Source organism: Rhinolophus hipposideros (assembly GCF_964194185.1).
Source record: "Rhinolophus hipposideros genome assembly, chromosome: 24".
Lineage (NCBI taxonomy): Eukaryota > Metazoa > Chordata > Mammalia > Chiroptera > Rhinolophidae > Rhinolophus > Rhinolophus hipposideros.
Genome location: NC_138070.1, coordinates 22,955,388 through 22,977,912, shown reverse-complemented (window position 1 = coordinate 22,977,912; position 22,525 = coordinate 22,955,388). Strand labels below are relative to the sequence as shown.

Here is a 22,525-nt window from a genome sequence, read left to right as displayed (position 1 = left end):
CCAAACAGAAAAATAAAGTGTATCCCACAGGAGACCGGAGTTCTGAGTGGATGGCATGCTCCAGGCCCAGCCATTGAGGGTGTGATGCCCATGACAGTGTATGCCAACTTGCCGAGGCCTACCAGGGTGTGGGTGAGAAGGCTGAGGCCCTGTGGGACCTCCTGGCTCGCTCCTGCTCTGCCTTCGCTCCTGGTAGCGTGCCGTCCTGTGGTCTAGTGCCCTACCATGAGTGATCCAGGCGGGAAAAGCAGGTTGCTTTTTGATTGTTGGTAGAGTTGGGATTCTGAGAAAGTTATCAAAATATACAAAGAATAATAATACTTGTTTCTCACTTCCCTGAATAACTGCTGAAATTTTGTTAAGTAGCTTTCTAGTTTATTTTAAAAGAAATTAATTTTTAAAAACATCGTGATTATAGGTCAAGTCCTCATTAACATTTCCCCCTACCAAAAAAAAAGGAAGAAAACTCTGTGTGTTGGGAGGGAGTGCAGACAGGAAGTTAGCCAATAACCACCTTTGCTGTGGCCTTCCTGTCTGTGGGGAGAGTTTAAGTAAACCTGTGGGAAGCCCTAGCTATGCTTGATCAGGTTGCTTTTGAACGTGGGCTTCTGGACTTCTGGAGTGACCACACGAGATTATTCATTGCCCTGCTAAAATTACAATAAAAGATACAAAACCACCGGGACAAAGAAAATGGGAAAGATGCAACAATAGATCAATAATTGCAGCATGGTTTTGGAAGATAGAAAATGAGTGGTGTGCTAGATTAGTCCGGGCATTTCAGTACATTCCCTGTCTTTCAGGGCTGGAAGGCTAGATGGAGCTGTAACACTCAGATCCCCTTACCGGCAGGCTTCGGATATCATTTAGCTTGTGAGCTCCTTCCCATGAAATTTGGAAGGTGGATGGGATGAAGAAGAATCCTTCTTCCTCTGGCACTGGTGTGAGTTTGTGGGTTTAGACGGAGGTGAGTGTTTACAGCAGCTTCCACATCCCCCCGGCCGTCTCAGGGCTGCAGGGCAACTGTAGTCCGGCAGCGGGTTTTCTGCAGTTTTCTCACCTGTGGATGGCAAGTGCAGCTTGCTGGTTCTCTGAATTGCAATTGCAGAGATGAAATTGACAGTTAGAGGTGGCCCACTTTACATTTGCGCACACTCTAGCCTTTTCAGTCCTTTTTATTTTGTTTTGTTTTTAATAAATTTAATTGGGGGACAGTGTGTTTTCCATGGCCCATCAGCTCCAAGTCATTGTCCTACAATCTAGTTGTACAGGGCGCAGCTCAGCTCCAAGTCCAGTTGCTATTCTCAATCTTTTGTTGCAGCGGGCACAGCCCACCATCCCATGTGGGAATTGAACCAGCAGCCTTGTTGAGAGCTTGCGCTCTAACCAACTGAGCCATCCGGCCGCCCCCTCAGTTGTTTTGAAACCACTAATTCCCCTTTGTGTTTGAAATACCTTGCTTGGTTTCTGTTTTCCTCACTGAACCATCTTTGATATAAATGGGAATTAACAAAAGATGTATAAAATTTTTAGTAGAGAAAAATTTACAACTTTATTACGAGACATTAAAGAAGACTTGAATAAATAAAAACAGGACGTTCTTTGCTAGGAAGATTCAGTGTGGTAAATAAAGCTGCCTGTTCCTATATTGATCTGACGATTCAGTGCATCTCCAAAGATTTCTTTCTTTCTTCTTTTTTTTTTTTTTGGAGATGTGACAAGTCAATTCTAAAATGTTTGGAAGAATAAAGTCCTAATATTGTTAGGGCACTTTGAAGAAGAGTAAGGAGTGAGCACTTGCCTTACTGGTGGCAAGGCTTACTTTACAATTAGCTCCGGGAAGTGTGAGTTTACCAGGGGGACAGAAGAGCTGCCAGAAGCAGACCAGAGAAACTTGATGTTTGGCAGAGGTGGAATTACGTATCATGGGGCAAAGGTTAGACTCGTCAGTATGTAGTGCCATGACAGTGGGAAAAGAATGAAATTGGATCCCTAATGTACAACACACAGAAAAATCAGTTTCAAGTTAATTAAAAACTTCTAGACCACAATATAGGAGAATACCTCTATGACCTTGATAAGGAAGTTCTTTTTTAAGTCACAAAAAATGTTAACTCTAAAAATAAAAATAATGAGTTTTACCAAATTAAAATTAAGATCTTCCTTTTATCAAAAGGTATCAATAAAGAATGTGGGGACCGGCCCGGTGGCTCAGGCGTTTGGAGCTCCATGCTCCTAACGCCGAAGGCTGCTGGTTCGATTCCCACATGGGCCACTGAGCTGTCAATCACAAGGTTGCCAGTTCAATTCCTCGAGTCCCGCAAGGGATGGTGGGCTCCGCCCCTGCAACTAAGATTGAATGCGGCACCTTGAGCTGAGCTGAGCTGCCTCCCGGATGGCTCAGTTGGTTGGAGCACATCCTCTCAACCACAGGGTTGCTGATTCGACTCCCACAAGGGATGATGGGCTGTGCCCCCTGCAACTAGAAAACGGCAACTGGACCTGGAGCTGAGCTGCGCCCTCCACAACTAAGATTGAAAGGACAACAACTTGACTTGGGGGAAAAAAAAGTCCTGGAAGTACACAGTTCCCCAATAAACTCCTGTACCGCTTCCCCAATAAAATCTTAAAAAAAAAAAAAAATAGAATGTGAACAGACAAGCCTCAGAGTAGGAAGATATTTGCAACACTCACAGCCTAAAGGATTATAATCCAGTACATATAAAGAACTACAAATGGACAAAAGACAACAGGCATGTCACAGAAAAATTAACAAGAATGGTTAAACATAAAACGATATTCAACCTCAGTAGTATTGTAAGACTACAGTGAGATATCACTTTACAGGTACTTAGATTGGCAAAAATTAAGGTGTCTTACAAAACCAGGTGTTTGGAAATCTTATCTGCTGCTGGTGAGGGTAAATTGATACACCCACTTCGGAAAACAGGCATTAACTTGCAAAGCTGAACGTTCTCATATTCTATGATTCTGGATTTCCATTTGGGAAAACTCTAGAGATAGTCTCGCAGCACTGCTCATACTAATGCACATCTTGGAAACAACCCAAATGTCTGTGTTCACGGATGGAGTGTTATGAACCAACAGCAGCGAGTGAGTCTTAGGTTCCTGCAGCAATATGGGTAAATCTTAAAAACAGAGTGAAGGTGACAGGCAAGTTGCCATAAAGTACATACAGCATAATAAACACAAGCAACACTGACCATTATTTATAGATACATACATGTATGATAAACTAAAAGAACAAAGGGCAAACCAGTGATGTACCAAATTCAGGCTCCTGGTTCCTCCCTGGTGAGGAGATAGAGGAGTAAGACTGGGAGACGCAAATGTGGAGGTGCAACCCTATGCTGATGTTTGAGTTCTTAAGTAGGGTGGGGATGGGAACTCACAAGGGTATTTCATTATTAGTCTTTCTTACATATGCATTGCATGTATTCTTTGGAATATTTCAGATATTATACAGCCCCTTGTTTTTTGTTTTTATTACGAAAAGCCAATAGATGGGAGAGTGAACACTGGTTTAGCATAGCAGGGAAACTGCAATCAGGGGCCTGCTAGAGAGTGAGAATGCCTGGAAATGAGCCCATTTGACAAGTAGTTCCCCTGAAAGCCTTAAATACCCAGGCTTGTGGGCATCTGACGAGGGAATAGAATGGGGACGGTGGGATTCTCAGAGACATGAAGCTTATTTTCTAGACCTACACTGTCCAGTATGGTAGCCATGAGTCACAGGGCTATTGGGCACTTGAAAAGTGGCCATTTCAAATTAAGATGTATAAATGTAAAGTACACATCTGATATGAAAGACTTAGTTTAAAAAAAAGTGAAACATCTCATTAATGCTTTCTTACATTGATTACATGTTGAAATTATAGCATTTTGAATATATTCGGTTAAATAAAATTATTTAATTTCATCTCCTGATGAAATGTGATTTACGTTATATTTCCATTAGACAGCACTTGGACTTAAATTCAGCAAAATAGGAGACACCAAGCCCAGCAGAGGAGAGCTATGGAGGTTGAAAACAGGAATTCAGAGAATTCACTATAGGGTAAAGTGAAAATTAGGCATCTGAAGAAACAGTCACCTCTCCCTGTCTTTGCATGGGGAAGACTAGCTTTGCACTGGGGAAGACCTTCACTAATGAGCAGGGCTTGTTCTGAGCCTTGGGACCAGCCTGAGGTGAAAGCTGAACATCTTCTCAAGTCTTTTCTGCCTGTACTTGCATCTTACCTGGGCCTGTGTATACATGGTTGCTTTTAAATGCCTTCATTTCCCAGAGAGTGCCACCCAGATTCTCAAGGCCTTAGGTATTCTACTATATTCGTCCGCCCATAGTCCCTCCCCCCAGGCATCTGAAGCTCTGCATCTTCTGCCCTGCTCCCCAATTGCCGCAGCCAGGTCTGTTTTCCCAGGCAGGGGATTGGAGGAGTCTTGCCTGGATTAACCTGCGCTACATGGAAGAGGTAGAAGAAATGTCAACACAGTGGAGGGTTCCCAGCTAAAAGACGAGCTTTCTTACTCTGGTCCCCCACCTTGAGGGTCACCTTAACCTCACAAACCTGGCTTCTAGTGCTCACAGAGCCTCTGGTAAGCTGAACCACCCTCTTCTTAAACATGAAAGGCAGCCAGTGCTGTGCAGACTCGGAAAGAACATCCACAGGTGCTCACCGGACTCTGGACAAAGTATCCTGGACCAGAAGGGACAGAACACTGGCTTGAGGAGGTCAGCTCTGCTGCATGTAAAATGGTGGTTAAATGGGGGGGCGTGGAACCAAGCTGCTGGGGCTGGTCTCCACCACTTACTGGCTGGAATCCTGTGGCCAAGATACTTTCTGAACTTCATTGTCCTCATGTGTAAGAGGAGGAAAATAATAATGCCCACTTCTTAGGGTTGTTGTGAGGCGTAAATAGTACGATACACGACAGTGCTTAGAACAGAGTGTGGCGTACAGTAATGCCTCAGTATATTTAGCAGTTTTTGTTATTAACTCAGGGAATAACTTTAAAACTACATTCTGAGATCAGCAAAATGGCAGTCTGGGAAATTCCACACCCTATTTTCTCACAGATACATTACAAAAGCAACTAGACTGAGACAGCCCTTATTTGCAACATTCTAGTCTGTCTGGGGGCTGCCTGAAGGACTGATATCCCGGTCCTCAGAGCTTAGATCTGGAAAACCAGCAGAGCTCAGATCTCAGGCGGTGAAAAACCGTGGAACATGGTGAACAGTGTTGGAAAGCTGGGGGGAAAGGGGCATTCCAGAGCTTCGGATGCCTGGGGGGAGGGACTATGGGCGGACGAATACAGTAGAATACCTAAGGCCTTGAGAATCTGGGTGGCACTCTCTGGGAAATGAAGGCATTTAAAAGCAACCATGTATACACAGGCCCAGGTAAGATGCAAGTACAGGCAGAAAAGACTTGAGAAGATGTTCAGCTTTCACCTCAGGCTGGTCCCAAGGCTCAGAACAAGCCCTGCTCATTAGTGAAGGTCTTCCCCAGTGCAAAGCTAGTCTTCCCCATGCAGAGACGGGGAGAGGTGGCTGTTTCTTCAGATGCCTAATTTTCAACAACAGCAGCAAAATCTCAAGTCATACAAAGAAACAGGAAAACATGACCCACTTAAAGGAATACAATTAAGTGACTGAAACTATCACTGACATACTAGACAAAGACTTTAAAACTGCCATCTTATATGTGCTCCAAGAGCTACATTTAGGAAAACAAAGAACTGAAGTAAACCAGGAGCACAGTATGTGAACAAAAGGAGAATACCAGCAAAGAGAAAGAAATTATAAAAGTGAACCGAACAGAAATGCTATAACTAAATTAAAAATTTCACTAGAGGGGTTTAACAGTAGGCTCTAACAGGTGGAAGAAAGACTAAGTGAACTTGAAAAAAGGACATTTGAAATTAGAGTTTTGGAACAAAATGAACAAAGAAAGGTGAACAGAACATTGGGTCTTCATCGGACCATCCAACAGCAGCAGAAGAATACACATTTTTTTTTCTCAAGTGCACATGGAACATTCTCCAGGGTAGACCGTAATGTTAGGCCACAAATCAAGTCTCAAAAAGACTGAAATTACGCAAAGTATGTTTTCTAATCACAGTGGAATGAAACTAGCAATCAGTAGAAGGAAACTGGAAAATTCAAATACATGGAAATTCAACAACTCAATCAGCTTTAAGAAGTCACAGGAAATGAGAAAATGTCTTGAGACAAATGAAAATTAAAATACAACAGCCCAAAACTGATGGTATGCAGTGCTAAGAGAAAAATGTATAGCTATAAACACATTTAAAAAAGGAAGCAAGCTCTCAAATCAACAACCTATCTTTGCACCTTAAGGAACCAGAAAGGGAACAAACTAAACGGTAGCAGAAGATAGAGAATAGAAAAACAATGGAGAAAACTAATAAAATCAGAGATAACAAAATTGACAAACCTTTAGCTATATTGATTAAAGAGAGAACATCCCAATAACTAAAATAAGAAATGAAAGTTGGGACATTACTAACAGTTTTATAGAAATAAACAGGGTTATAAGAGAGTAAGTACTCTGAAGAATTGTATGCCAACAAATTGGGTAACCTAGACGAAATGGACAAATTCCTAGAACCATAGAACCTGCCAAAAGAAAATTACAGGCTAGGGGCAGCTGGATAGCTTAGTTGGTTAGAGTGCGATGCTCTTAGCAACAAGGTTGCTGGTTCGATCCCCACATGGGCCACGGTGAGCTGTGCCCTCTACAACTAGATTGAAACAACTACTTGGAGCTGATGGGTCCTGGAAAAACACACTTAAATAAACAAAAAGAAAAAAAGAAAATTACAGGCTAATATCGCATGAACACTGATGCAAAAATCCTGAACGGAGTACTAGCTAAAAGAATTTAACAGCACATTAACAGAATTTAACAGCGCACCATGACCAGATGGATTTACTTTTGGAATGCAAGGATGGTTCAACAAACTAAAATCAAACAATGTAATACACCACACTACAGAATGTGGGGGTGAAAATAACATGACCACTTAGATGCAGAAAAAGCATTTGGCAAAGTTAAACATTCTTTCATGACATGAGCCTCAGGCTCAGACTCTTACCTGTGCTCCTGCCCAACTAGCTATGGATTGGCGGTTTCACTGACACCCTCCTTAGTTAATTTGCTAGAATGGCTCACAGAAATCAGGAAAATCCATTTACTCACTAGATTACCGATTTATTACAACGGATGTTAAAGGGTATGAATCTATAGCCACATGAAGAGATACTTAGGGCGAGATTCCCAGAGGCGCTGGGGCCCACATGATGGCTCATGGAAGCATTAAGTTCCTCAGGGAGAGAGAACAGATGAACTGTCCTGGGTTTTTATGGAGGCTTCATTGCATGGTCATGATTGACTGTCTTTGGCCATTGGCAGTTGAACTCACTCTCAGTTTGTGTGTGGTGGTGGGGGGGGGGCAGGGCAGGGAGGGGGAAGGGAGTGTGGGACTGAAAGTTCCAAACCTCTAATCTCATGGTTGGTTCTTCTGACAACCAGCCCTCAAGTCACCTCATTAACATAAAAAAAAAGATACCTTCATCCTCAACACAGGAAATTCCAAGGATTGGGGGAACTGTGAGCCAGGAACTCTGGGTGAAAACCAAATATCTTATAAATCACAGTGTCTCAGGGTCAAAGACCTAAATGTAAGAGCTAAAACTATAAAACTCTTAGAAGAAACATAGAAGAAAAGCTTCTTAACATTGGATTTGGCAATGATCTTTTACACATGACACCCAAAACACAGACAACAAAAGAAAAACTAAATTGGGCTACATCAAAATCTAAAACAACCCAGTGAAAAGGCAGCCTATGGAGTAGGAGAAAATATTTGCAAATTGTATCTGATCAGGGGTTAATATTAAGAATATATAAAGAATTTCTACAACTCGACAAAAACAAAACACCCACAAATAATCCTATTAATAAATGGGCAATGGACATGAATTTCTCTAGAGAAGATGTACAAATGGCCAATAAGTGCATGTAAAGAGGCTCAACATCATCAAAACCACAGTGAGATACAGCACCTCACACTCATTAGAATGGCTGCTATAAAAACAAAACAAAATAAGTTGTTGGTGAAGATCTGGAAAGAATGGAACCCTTGTGCACAGTTGGTGGAAATGTAAAATGATTCAGCCAGGAAAACAGTATGGTGATTCCTCAAAAAAATTAAAAATAGAATTACCATTTGATCCAGCAGTTCCACTTCTGGGTATATACACAAAAGAATTGAAAGCAGGGTCTTTGAACTGTGTACTTATAAATGGCTAAAATTTTATGTTATATATATTTTACCACAATGATATACACACACACACACACACACACACACACACCGAGTCTCTTTTCTAAATATGAACTGAATGCAATAAAAAGGAACAATTGAACGTAGAAATTAAAATATGAATCCAGAAAATCCAGTATCTGATTAATGAGAGTTCTAGTAAAGAAAATAGAAAAAAAGAAAGGAGGGGAGGGAATTAGCAAGGAAATCATGTAGCTTTGGATTAGATGGGCAGAGTCATTTTTAAAAGACCTAAACCAGATACCTCCTTGTATAATTGCAGCATGCAGGAATACAGAGCACCACAGCCTCAAAGAGGAAGGACGCAGGTCACTACGAGAGGATCAGTCAGAGGGACATTATTTAATGTCACATTATCTACACACAAGTGTTAGTGCCGCCTGGATCTGAAGAGCAACTGGTTTTAATTGTCTAAATCAAAAGTTTAGTTTTAGTTTACTCAAGTGATTTACACACCCAATTTGAATATTCAAACAGTTCTATAAGACTTTATTGAAAAAGTAGCAACCCCAGTGGGGCCCGTCCAGTTTCCAATTCTCAGAAGCAAATATTTGAGATGACTAGCTATTTTAGGTGGTATTTATCTGTGTGTCTCTAAACTCCATGGCTTTAGGCATTCTCTCTTGACTTGCCCTAAACAAAGTGGCTGACCCTTGCCCTCTTCATGTCACTCCCCGAGTTCTCTATCACTGCAGGTGCTACTCTTAGCGTGGCTGTGGAGGACGATGCGGTTTCCTTTTCGCCGGCACATTTTATTCTTACCCGAAAGTTGAACATTGTCGTCATTGCCGTCTTTCTGTTTTGATAACTTTATTGAGCTGTAATTCGTACACCTATAATTTGCCGATTTAAAATGGTTTTCAATGGTTTTTAGAATATTCGCAGAGTTACGTAATCAGCACAGTCAATTTTAGAACATTTTTGTCACCTCAAAATGAAACTCGGTACCCACTAGCAGCCACTTTCCATTTCTTCTTAAGCCTTAGCCCTCGGCAACCACTAATCTGCTTTCTGTCTCTATGGATTTGCTTCTTCTGCACATTTCACAGAAATGGAATCATACAATGTGTGGTTTTGTACTTGGCTTCTTTCACTTAGCATAATGTTTTCAAGGTTCATCCATGTTGTTTTGTTTTACTTTTATTTAAACTTATAAATGTACTTTTTTTTAAAAAAAAATCTTTGTCCTTTCAGATTTTTTTATTTTTTAACAGCGTTATTGATATAATTTATGTACTCTAAGATTCACTAGTTTTAAAAGTGTACAAGTCAATGATTTTTGTAAATCTACAGAATTCTGCAAGCACAGTCAATTTTAGAACATTTCCATCACTCTCAAAAGATCTCTGTGTCAATTTGCAGTTACTCCTTGTTTCCCCCAGTATTCCCAGGGACCCACTAATCTATTTTCTGTCTCTTACAGACTTGCTTTTCTGGACACTTCATGTAAAATGAATCATACAATTTGTGACCTTTTGTGTTTGGCTTCTTTCATTTAGCATAATGTTTTTGAGGGTCATCTGTGTATCAGTAGCTTGTTCCTTTTTCTCGCCAAATATTCCATTGTATGAATAATACCACGTTTTGTTTATCCATCCATTGTTTGACGGGCATTTGAGTTGCTTCCACTTTGTGACTAAAGCGTTTATGAACATTAGTGTACAAGTTTTTGATGGGACATATGCTTTCATTTCTCTTGGGCAAATATGAAGGGGTGGAGTTTCTGGGTCATATTGTAAATTTATGTTTTAACTTTTAAAGAAATTACCAGATTGTTTTCCAAAGTGATGTATGTTTACTGTCATTAGCAGGACCTCTTTCCTGATTTTCCCTTAGTTGTAGATCTAGCATGTATTCTGCCAGACTCACTTTGGAATGCTCTCTCCTGGAACCCCTTGACTTCGCTAGTCTGGTTTGGTGCTGACGTGGCCTGCTGCCCACCTTCCCAGCTGCCCTCTTGGGGTCTCCCTTCATCAGCAGCATGGGAGAATCAGAGTTCTCTCTCTCTCTCTCTCTCTCTCTCTCCCTCTCTCTCTCTTTCTCTCTCTCTTTCCTGTTTGGTTTATCCCCGCGTTTGAGCAGTGTACTGCCTCCTTCAGTAACTTCTGCAGAAAAGGAACACAGGAGTGGAAGTTTTTGATTCCTTGTTTGCATGTCTGAAAGTGCCTTTATTTTATCCTCATACATGATAGATTTGGCCGGGTTTGGAATTATAAGCTAGAAATCATTTCCCCCTCTAATTTTGTAGATTTCACTCCTTTTTTTTTTTTTTTTTTTTTTTAAACAAGCTTTCAGTGTTGCTGATGGCATAATAATTCCTGGTTCTTAGAACGTACATAACCTATTTCTTTCTTCCTGGAAATTGTATTTTTGGTACATTGTGCTGGCTATTTAGTGGGTCTTTTCATTTTAGAAACTCATGCCTTTCAGTTTAGGGAATGAAACCACTAGAATTTTTTCTCTTCCATTTTTCTAGTCTCTGTTGCTAGGACTCCTGTTATTGGAAACTGGAGCTCTGGGACTGACCTTCGGTTTTTTTCAGTCTCTCCAGTTTTCTATCTCACTGTCTTTTTATTTTACTTCTAGGAAGTTTCTACTTGCAGCACATCTTTTAAGGAACTTTCATTTTTGCCGTCATTTTGCATTTATTTCCAAGAAAGCTTTTTCTTGGGGGGAGCAGGGTCATGTTGTCTTTTTTTATGGGTACAACGTAGTCTCCCTTTGAGGAGGTTAATGGCATGTTTTGCTTAACTTCTCATCTCTCCATTCTCATTTCTTCTGTATTGTTTTCCTCTGTAGTCTCTTCCATTTGAAGGTTCCCAGAGGTTGGTGATCTGTCTGCTGTATGTGGCAGACGGCCTTGTAGCTCTGGGCTCATGGGCCTTCCTGTTTCATCAGGGATCTCCTCCCCTTTTGGACCTCTTTTTTGGACTGACCAGATTTTTCTTCCAATAGGGGGTGTTCCAGTCTGCCTGGAGATGGGATTCTGGGAGCTTAGTGGAGGAGAAGAGGCTGGGAGTCTGCCCTCCCCTCCCTAAATACAGAACCCTGACTTGCAGCTGATGAGCTTGTCCCCCACCCCAGGGACCACCTGTTTTCCCTTCTCATCAGTAACCAACCCACCCATGTATTGCTAGGGTGAGGTGGGCAGGGTTGCCTGAACATACCATGTGCATGGGATGGAATCTGGGTGTGTCGGCTGCCTTCTCCCCTGGCTTTTAATATGAGAAATCTCACATCTACAGGAAAGGTGCAAGAATAATACTCATATAGCCTTTATCTGCATTCGTCAGTCTATAACATTTTGCTACAGTTGCTTTACGTAATTTTTTTTCCTGAGCCCTTTAAAAGTGTGTTACTGATACAATGACATTTTACCCCTAAATAGTCCAGCATCTATCTTCTAAGAACAAAAACAGTCCTATAACCACAATACACTTTTCACATACAAGAAAACTTATTACACTACTGTTACCTTATATAATCCATATTGAAATTTTTTTCAATTGTTCCAAAAATGTCTTTTACAGGTTGTTTTTCTTTAAGTCTAGAATTTATTCAAAAGTTGCATCTTGTATTTTCTTGCCATCTTGCTTTGTTCTTTAATGAAGAAGTGTCCCCAGGTTTTTAAAAATTTATTGATCTTATATGACATTGACATATTTAAAGAGTCCAGGCCAATTTGTAGAATGTCCTTCAATTTTGACTTGCTGTTTTCTCATGATTATATTCAGGTGAGACTCGTTCTTAATAGGTTATGAAGTGTCATAGCAGGGGGCACACGAGGTCTGTTTGCCCCATTATTGGTGATGTTAAGTTTGATCACGTGGTTAAGCTTATGTCTGCCAGATTTATCACTACTGTAAATGTTTTTCCCCTTTTGTGAGGAAGAGTAATCTGTAAATAAGTAATGAGTAAAAATCTGTGGCATGGTGTTCTAGGTGTTCTCCAACCACCTTACACCCAGGTATTTTATTGATGATTCTTGTCTGAATCAGTAATACGAGTACTGGTTAAAGATGGTGATTTTGTAATTTTCCCATACATACTACACTTAAAAAATGATACTATTTTATAAATAGCTTTTCTGTGTAATGGCACTATGAGATGTTCCAGGCTCGTGTTGTATTTTTCCAGCTCCAAACCTGGAACCAGCCATTTTTCTAAGGAGCTCTGCTCCTTTCAATGAGTAACGGTATTTAGAAACCAAGATAGGAATGTTAGCTGCGCGCATACTTATTTGGGTATCATTACTTCTAGGTATCATTACTTCTAGGACATAGCCAGAAAACCTTTTTTAAAAATAATAAGTGCATATTTATCGATAGTTCTGATCTACACTAGAGTTGTTCTTCTCCTCCTCCCGTCTCATATTTGTATCTCCCTTTGTCCATAGTAAGAATTCTGGTTCCCTACATCCTCTATATATGTACTTATTTGGCCAATCTGAAAAAATGGTTTGTGAACAAACAGTACGGTGAATGTTTAAATTAAAAAAATGTGTTACAATAAAAGACACATTGCCATTAATCCCTCTCAAAATACTCCCCCTCATTTTAAACACACTTATCCCATCATTCTCGCCACTTTCTGAAGCAGTTCTGGAAGTTCTCTTTTGTGAGTGTCTTTAGTTGCGCTGTCATGGCTGCCTCAATGTCCTGAATCATTTTGACTTTGGGGAAGAGCCAGAAGTCTCACGGTGCCAGATCCGGTGAATAAGGCAGATGAGGACACACCGTAATGTTTTTATTTGACAGAAATTGCCATGTACCAGAAGCAATGGGTGACATGGAGCGCCCTAAGATTCATTCTTTCTTGTTTTTTGTGATTACGTTAACATTTGATTCTGTTTGCACCCAGTTTCAGGACTGCCTCTTCATCTTGTTAATTTATTTTAACTTTTAAAAATCGAGATACAAATTCATGTACCATAAAATTCATCTCTTTAAAGTATAATTTCATAGTTTAATTTCATGGTTTTTAGTATGTTTACAAGGTTGTATAACTGATTTATTTTTAGGGTATGTAAAACATAAATAAGATCCAACAATCATAATATATAAAAACATATTCTTTGAAGTTCTATTTCCTTGTATAATTTCATAGTTTAATTTCATGGTTTTTAGTATGTTTACAAGGTTGTATAACTGATTTATTTTTAGGGTATGTAAAACATAAATAAGATCCAACAATCATAATATATAAAAACATATTCTTTGAAGTTCTATTTCCTTTTCTATTCCTTTGCCCTGTTCCCACTCACGTCCTGTAGATAATTAGATTAGTTTGAGGGGTTCTTTTTGCTTTTTAAATTTATTATTACAAAAATAAGCAAATGTATATTTTACTTCTTTTGCTTTGTCCCTTTCTTACTTAAAAAGTATCTTACAGTATATACTCTCTGCACTGAAATATTTTTTCTTTTTTAATTTAAAAAAAAATTCTGAAATCACTCTATTAATTTACAGGATCTTTTTCATTGTTTTTAACAGCTATATTGCACCCTATCTTAGGGACATACCATACTTTATTTAACCAGTTTCCGTGTATGGGCCTTTAGGTTGTTCTCAGTGGTTTGCTATTAAATAACCTTGTGCATATGCTTTTTCCCTCTTCAATTGTTTATGTATCTTCAGTGTAAGTTCTTAAATATTGGATTGCTGGATCAAAGGATCATTGCTTACGTAGTTTTGCTAAATATTGCCAGATTCCTTACTCTCCCACTTTCTCAGCTGTTGGCCTAGGATTTAGTTTTCTGGGCTCAAATAAATTTAGAGTGATTTACTTCTAAAATAAAACCTTTGTGAGACTCACAAGTACTAAAAACTTCAGGGTAGGAGGCTGAGACAATGGGCATAAACAGGCATTGTCCCCAGGCAGATTACAATATGGTCGCTTTGTCCTCTGTTTTCCAAGTTTTAGAACTTTGTCATTCTCTTCCCTGTTCTGTCTACCATTGTTACTATGTGCCTTTTTTTAAAAGGCCCATTACTGTTGTTGCAGTGAATTTCATGAGAGACTTAGAGGTTAATAAATATGATTGTTCAATCTGATAACCGGAAGCTTCAAAAATATTATTAATCTGGGATTTTTATGCCTAGAGAAACCACTTGTGCCTGAGGATAAAAAAATTTTCATATATGGACCAACTCATAAAAGTTGCCCTACCCTTTCTTAGGGAGATGTGATCTTGTAAAAGGAGAGGGTAAAGCAAGAAAGAAGATGGCGTGGGGTCCAGGAAACAGGGTCCCAGTGTAGGAGGACAAAAAATGGACCCCAGGATCCCAGCCGTGCTCCAGGCCAGAGGGCAGCCCATTCACACTGGTGCTGAAGGTGGGGGCATAGGAACAGTTTTCCAGGAAACAAAGTGAAGCTGGGGCACTCAGATGCAGTGTTTTTTAGTTTTTAAATTTTGTATTGCTTTTTTTGGCACCTCTATTTTGAAAGCATATTTTTCAAAAAATTGTATTGCTAGCCTTTGTTGTCTGCTGTAGCAGCTAGAAAAATTAGTGGTAGATATACAGAAAACCGAGTAAAATTTAAAAGCAATGCAAATATTAACTCCAGGAAGAAAAGGAAGTTGTATAAGAATTGAAATAACCTTAGTATGCTAATTGGCTCACAAGTGAAGAATACTTACATCATTCTACTGACTTTAATTGTGAAATTGATTCTACTCTGTTGGGAGGGTAAGAGTGTATGTCATAAGTCAGTGGGTAACATTTAAAATGGATAAAACTAGAAACAGCCATGTAAACCTTTTTAGAAATATGGATGCAAATATCAGGAGAAATCAGTAAAACAGACGTCTGGGAAATGGGTTAGGAACGGGCTGGGAAGAGGGGAGGCAGGGTTTTCTGTTTCACCTTGTGATGTACATATGTAAGAATTAAGACCGGGAGTGAGGAGTTCCTCAGGCCTGTCCACTTCTGGTGTATCTTTACGGGTAGGTGAGGCCCCAAGAAAGGCCACGGCTTGCATGTCATAGGACTATCTGGTAGCTTCAACTCCTGTTTTAGGCACTAGTAGAGAGTAAGCTGTTCCCTCTGTGAACTTGTGCCTGAGACACTTGTGGACCCAAGAACAACAGGCAGGAGTCAGGTTTTGAACTTGGAGCTTCCAGGTCTGTCTTTTTGCAGGTTATTCTGTGTTTCATTGTATGTTATCCGCATGGGCATAACATGGGAAAACAAATGTGCTCAAATTGGTATTGCAGAAGCCTAGGTCTCAAAACCTTGGTAGGATGGAGTCAGATCTCTGGTCACTGGGCCTCAGTGAGATTCTTACTAGCGAGGACAGCCTGGCCCTAACCAGAAGGGAAAAGAGTCACTATAAGGAACATATATGACATAATGGAAAAACCATTAGGCAGTTTATACTTTTAGGCTCTCTGAGGTTAGAAATCCTGTTTTGGTAAGCAAGTATGATTTGACTTATACCTGATTTTTGACCATGTCGAAACCTGTTTTGGTATATAGTCAAAAGTGATGTGTGTCCTGACAGCTCGGAGTGCTCAAGAGGCTGCAGTCCGTCTCACCCTCCTCTTCATTCGGAGCAGTTACAAGCCCATCTGGACCCTAAGGCTGTATTTGGACAGATTTTAATTTTTCAGGAACACAAATTCAAATCACTCACATTTTTTGTTTTATTTGCAAATAATTCTAATTTCTGGCCAGATGCTGTTGAGAAGCAAGCATGCCACTGCCTGCCCTGACTCAGTTTCCCTATTGGACTCGAAGCTTTTCAGCAGCACCCCCAACTCTCCCTTGAGGCCTTTGCTGAGAAGCAGAAAGGCCAGCATGCTTGGTACCCCCAGTGGAGCTGGAGGCCAGGAGAGGAGGTGGCTGCCCAAGGGGTCAGGGAGAGACAGGCTTCAGGTGGCCGGGCTGTGAGGTGGAGGTGGCTCAGGGCCTGTGACTTGGAGGAACAGGAGAACCCACTTCCCCTATTTATACTTTTGCTCTGAAGCAAGTCTCATAACATTTCCGAGCCTGCTTTCCTGTCTGTAAAACATTTCCCTTTTCCTCATTTTTTGGTGGGTTTTTTTTTCAATAACAAGTCAACCATGTTGTTTTCTCCTTGCCTCACATCTTCTGTGGGCTCCCATTCAGTCTTTGGGGCCAGAACTTCGCTGAAGTCCTGGTGAGGACATCAGAAGAGAGAAGAGCACAAACTGCAGCCTGTGGTGCAGGGAACACTCTTTCTAAGACTTCAGGGTCAGGCTTGGGGGTGGGTATGCACTTGGACTGGCCCCCTCCCAGTCACGGCCTGTTGCTGGAAGGAAGAGAGGAGGGCGAGGAGAGTATGCCTTCTCATTGAGGGAGAACAGGATCATCTGCTGTTTTGTTTACTGCCCTCTGCTGTCTTCCCCATGCCTGTGACTGCCTGGCACACAGGTGGAGAGGGCACAGAGGGAAAGGAAAAGTTGCTCTGTGGTGTCTGCACAGCTGCGCATGAATTGGCTCAGTGGTGCGAGCTGCACAGCCTCCAGCTGACCCTTAGGGGGAACAGTGTCTGGGTCTCAGAAGGAAATTCTTTATTGCCAGAGGGTGCTAATCCTGTGCTCTGCCTCCTCACCAGCTGCCCCCATCTCCTGCTCTTCTAGCACTTTCGGAAATCCTTCGTATGTCATCAGCACCACCCCCTCAGCCAAACCCTTCCCCTTCTTGCTGGCAAGGCCTGTGTCTGTGCTAGTGGGTTTCTGGGTTGGCATGTAATAGGCCCTGAATAAATGAGTGCTGAGGAAGTAGATGTGGACGTTTGGATAGGAAGAGAAATGATAGAAAAGAAAAGGGTTCAAAATTGCCTCCTGAACCACAGAGAAGCCTGCTCATCGCAAAGTAGCTTCCTCCATCACCACTAGGCTTTTTTCCCTTAACTGTGTGACCTGTTGCCCCACTTCCCACACTCAACCCACCCAGGCTGCAGATGGCTTCACTCCAACAAAGTCAGCGTCCAGGCTACCTGGGGTTCAGTGCCTGTGTGACCCAAAAGAATGCTATGTTACCTTTTCTTTCTCTTTTCCCCTCTGTCTTAGATCCATCTGTCTTTCTGTGAGCATTGTGGTCTATCTTATACCAGGTGCTGTGCCTGGTCTAGGGAAGCGGCCAAGAAGCAAAGGGGAATTGCAGGCAGGTCTTGCTCGTTTGAGCAGACAGAAGGGAGACACGACATTTAGGTGTAGCTTCCACTACATCCAGGCTTGTCCTCAAGCCTGTCCCAGACATGCCTGCCTGTGCCCGATCTGTGCCCTCTGCCAGGAAGCCCTTCTGTTCTCCCTTGTCCCCCGATCCTAAGTCCACCCTCCCTCAGAAGCTAGTGGGGACCTTCCCGATCCTCTGCCTCCCTGGAGAAGGGGGGGGCGCTTTGTAGTGCTGTCCCTGTGCCCGAGCCATCAGTCTCTTTCCGGGAGCAGTAGTGTTCAGGACGTGTACATGGGGCACCCCAGTCCTACAGAGTGGGTGTCGCCGGCACCTAGGGCTAGGTGTTGGAAGAGAGTAACTGTCGCCTCAGGCCACCTCCCACCAGGGTAGCAGCAGATGAGGTGGTTGTGCTTGTGGTGAGGTCGCCCCAGAGGCCTTGACATGCTTCTCCTTTGAGGTCTTTGCTCTGTGTTGTGCTTTTCTCAGACGCTGGCAGCACATTTTATATTTTCGAATGATTTGCAGCCTAATGGCACCTGATCCCCATCACATGCCTGAGAAGTTGCTGGCAATACTCTCCTGAACACTTATTGGGGGAAGGAATCAAAGCTGCTAGGGCTTGTGACTGCCCAGTGTCTCAGAAGAAAATAATGAAACACACACACAGATTTCTGTATCACAGAGTCCAACCCTTCGTAGAGTAATGGAAGAATGCAAGCAACCTGAACTTTGAACCATAGGAGATTGTGGTAATTAAAGAAATCCATTCACAGAATAGCATGCAGCCATTAAAAGTGATCTTCTTAAGCTTTGATGTGATCCCAGTATTTTTAAGGACTTATGTAGGAAAAAAGACTAGAAGGGTGGACCCTAACGTAATAATGGTTATTATGTTTTATCTTTTCAAAGTTTCGTATTTCTCAAATATTTCACATTGCATGTTTATTATTTTATGAGAAAAAAATAGATTATTTATGAAAAGAAAACAATATCAGAATGTGTGCTACTAGCAGAACCAGACAGCTGGAGAAGCTTTAGACAGTGGGGCTAATTGCCAGTCACAGAGTCAGGGAAGGTGGGTTTGTGGGAGCCAGCCCCACCCGACAACCCCTAACCCTTGATCCATCATGTCCCCCCACCCCCTCATGCCATGCCACACCCCCTTGCCATGCAAACCATGCCTACTTCCGGTGTCCTTTGCCTCAGGTGCTGGGATCTGTGGTTCTGTCTGTTTAGCTGTACCTATCAAGTTTGTCACTGTCCTGACCTTGCGCAGGTGTCCTTTACTATACACCAAAGTGCCCCCCAGGTGGGACATTGCCTCTGGCTCTCTCCTGCTCTGTGCCTTTGGGTAAATCCCCTCTCTTCTCTGAGAGGGAGGAGAGTGGTTCTTCTCTGACAGGTTTGAACCCAAAAAAGAGACTGTGCAAGGACCGACCTGCAAGTTACTATTAGACCATGATACATAAAACTAGCATTCCTCCTCAGCTTCACTCCTGCTCACGCCTCCAGCCATGCATCGAGGCCTGCTGCACATGAGGGCCTGTGCCAGGGACCAGGGAGCCAGGCAGGAATGCACCGAGGCCCTGAGGCTGTGAGAGGGCCCAGCAGGAAGGGGGACAGATGGCGACTTGGGCCCAGTGCCAAGCAGTGCAGAGTGGGTTGCACATAGCGAGTGCCCCTTCATGCTGACGGGAAGCTCCCAGGCAGTCTGGGGCGGGAGAGAAACCAGGGCTCTGGAAAAAACGCCCATGGAGCTACAGCCTGCTGAGGGATTTTCAGCAGGAATCACTGACCCTGTGCTGTACCAGCAAGTAGCCTGTTAGAAAACACAATGAAGGGGAGACCTCATTTCACAGTAGTAGTGAAAAAATGACTGCTAAGGCATAATTTTAATAAGAAATGCATGTGACCCATTTGATACGAATAGCAGCACTTTATAGAGTTCTAAAGAAAACCTAAATAAGTGGAATGTAGGTTGTACGCCACTTTGTCCTCCCAGCCCCGAGTAGTCTATGCTGCTGCAGGAGCGGTGCTTACAGCCCACTTCTCTTTTTGCTTCCAGAAGTGACCAGGGAGTCGCGTCCTTACCATGGGAAGGAGGCTGTGGATCCGCGGCAGGGGCGGGTCCGAGGCGGCGACCCCACACACTTCCACGCGGTGAATGTGGCGCAGCCTGTCCGCTTCAGCAGTAAGTTGCAGTCCTGCCCTGTTCCCTGACCTCAGACTGAGACCCCACGCAATCTCTGGCTCTCCTGGTGCCAGAGATGTGGGCTGTGTCTTTTAAAAGGGCCCTTAGGGCAGTCAGGAGTGTCATCCTTTTTTGGTCAGTGAGGCTACGGCATGACCCACCCGAGGCCACGCAAGCCCTGAGTGGTGAAGCCTTGACTGGAACCTGGGCTCTGGAACCAGGCTGCTTATTTTCACGACAGCTGCCCTTCAGGGCTGTGCTGCAGCAGCCCTTCCGCAGATGGAAACTGGCTTCAGGAGACCAAGTACAGCTGATGGCGTGGGAAGGCTCTACCTCTGTTTTAAAAAATTTTTTAACTGACTATTTAATGAATTCTCTATGATATTAAGAGCATAACATGCTTAAGGAAGGTTGAAAGGCAGACAAACCACAGCCAAATAGACATGCTTAGGCGCAATGACGTGCCTGGTAGTGTGGCGAGTAGTGACTGCACCACGAGCACCGACACTTGGTGCTGCCCCTCGGTGCTGGCTGCCACGTTAATCCTCACCCCTCGACACTCAACGCCGGGGGTTACCTCAGGGGTCTCTTCACTCTCTGCAGGGCTACAGTGCTCCTCATAGCTCCATTGTCGTGGGGCGCCTCAGCTCCCTGATGGGGCCTGCCCAAGCCAGGGTAGTCAGCCGACCTCTGAGCCCCAACGCCATGCTCAGCTTTGAATCCAGGGATTCTCTCAGGGGCGTAGTGCAGGCTTGGCGAGTGAGGAAACCGAGGCTCTGACAGGTCATGCGGCCCACGGGCTGCTCCAGGACTCAGCCCCACGGAATCACAACTCTTCTCCCTAGGGAATAAGTCCGCAAAGTGCAACAGATAAAAGATGAGCCGAATGAAACTAATGTTCCCTCCCTTCCTTGCCCCCACTCACTGGCTTCTGTCCCTAGCGGGCTTCCTTTGGACCCCAGATGTGAGTGAGGAACCAGGATGGAAGCCTGCATTGCCACTCGCCAGCCGAGATGCTTGGCAGAGCTGTGCACACCTTGGCGTCCCCACCTCTAACCTGGAGACAGGACGGAATCCATCTCGGGGGGTTGTGGCAGGTGGAACACCTCCTGGGTGGGGGGTTTAGGAAACACACAGTAAAGGCTGCCTGGTGATTCGCCACCCTCACTCCTATGCCACACACTCCTCACGCCTCCCCTCCCCCTGCTTGGTGGTCCCTGAGGGCTGGCTCCTATCTATAGTAAAGGACCTCCTGCGAGTTTCGTCACATGTAAGCAGGTGTCCCCATGGGCAGGGGACGCTGCCCCGCTGTTTGTGTTACAGCAGTGCTGTGGCCTGCTCACTGGCTCGGGGACCAGACCTGCCTTTCCTGTCCTGTTATCTCTGTCCTTTTCTTCATAAGTTACATACACATGTGCTCTGAATAATAAAAACACGAGCATCAGTGTCTAAGTTTACTAGTTCCAGAAGATATAGCTACATTAAAAAAATGCATTTTGTTAACTGGCTTTGTTAAAAATTGTTACTCTTCATCAGGGTACTCTTAGTTAGGAGGTAGGTACCCCAGCATTTGAAGGGTATAGATCCTGTAGTATAAGTCGTTGCCCTTCCCCAAGGCCAGCCACACAGCATGGGGACCTTCCCAACCCTCGGTCTGGTCCACCTGGTGAGATGTCTGGCCCAGCCCTTCTCACAGAGATGCTGACACCTTCTGGCTACTTGACTTTTGCCCGCTGTGGAACCACTTGGGCCTCATTTTCTCATCTGTGGGAGGTAGGAGTGGTCCTGCAATTTCAGTGGTCCTTCCATCTCTGAGCTGAGCTTCTGTTTCAGGGGAGTGCTGGTCAGCACCCATGTGAACAGAAAAGGAGGGCCAAGGAGTATGCTCGGAGCAGTGAGCATGCTGGCGGGGAGGCCAGAGAGAGCCAGTATTTGGGCAGCGAGGGCCGTGCAGGCAGGGAGCCTCCCCTGCTCACAACTGCCGGGCCTTGCAGTGAGCCAGTGTGGGAGTCCTGCCGTCTTGTCAACCAGACTTAGTCAGAGACAACTAGTCTTTACTGCCAAGTAAAGACCTTTTAGAAATGGGAGGAATCACTGAATATACTTGTACCTTAGATTGCACATGTGTCTTAGAGACGCTTGAGCATTTCACAAAGTACATGGTCTTAGAGACAGAGCTTTTCCTCTTCAGCTTCAGTTTTTCCGTTTCTCTAGGGAGATTTCTAAGCAACATATGTAATTTCATTTTGTAGTGAGGATTCTAATTTGGGGGGACAACTCCCCTTCCGTCCTTCATGTTTCCTAGGGAAGTGCCCGACAGGGTGGCACCACTATGAAGGCACGGCCAGCTGCTACAGGGTCTACTTGAGCGGGGAGAACTACTGGGACGCCGCACAGACCTGCCAGCGTGTCAATGGCTCCCTCGCCACCTTCTCCACTGACCAGGAGCTGCGCTTTGTCCTGGCCCAGGAATGGGACCAGCCGGAGCGGAGTTTTGCTTGGCAGGACCAGCACAAGTGAGTCCTAGGTGGGGACCCAGGGGCCTGGGGGTCAGGCCAGTGCTTGCTGAGCATGTGGCCTCTGGCCACCGTGGCATAGTCCTAAAGCATAGCCAGCAGCGGGCATTTGGGGAATAGCAGTTCCATCCACTGGAAACAAGTAGAGGTCCAGGAGTTTAGAGTAGGCATTGAGATCGGTTGGGGATTTTGAAGCGGCAGCGATGGGATGCTACCTTGTGTCACCTGTGCCTTTCCCTTTTGTTGGTCCCCCTGTGTGGAATCGGCTGCAGCTGCTGACC

General features: G+C 43.7%; 1 protein-coding gene across 2 annotated transcripts in view; it reads left to right on the top strand.

Moving 5' to 3' along the window:
* DGCR2 (DiGeorge syndrome critical region gene 2) overlaps positions 1–22,525 on the top strand; it is a 74,069-nt gene that overhangs the window by 28,990 nt on the left and 22,554 nt on the right. For both annotated transcript variants that reach the window (XM_081036578.1, XM_081036577.1), the window contains 2 exons: positions 19,603–19,728; positions 22,034–22,244. In XM_081036578.1, coding sequence (XP_080892704.1) covers positions 19,603–19,728; positions 22,034–22,244 — 337 coding nt within the window. The remainder of the gene's footprint in view (positions 1–19,602; positions 19,729–22,033; positions 22,245–22,525) is intronic.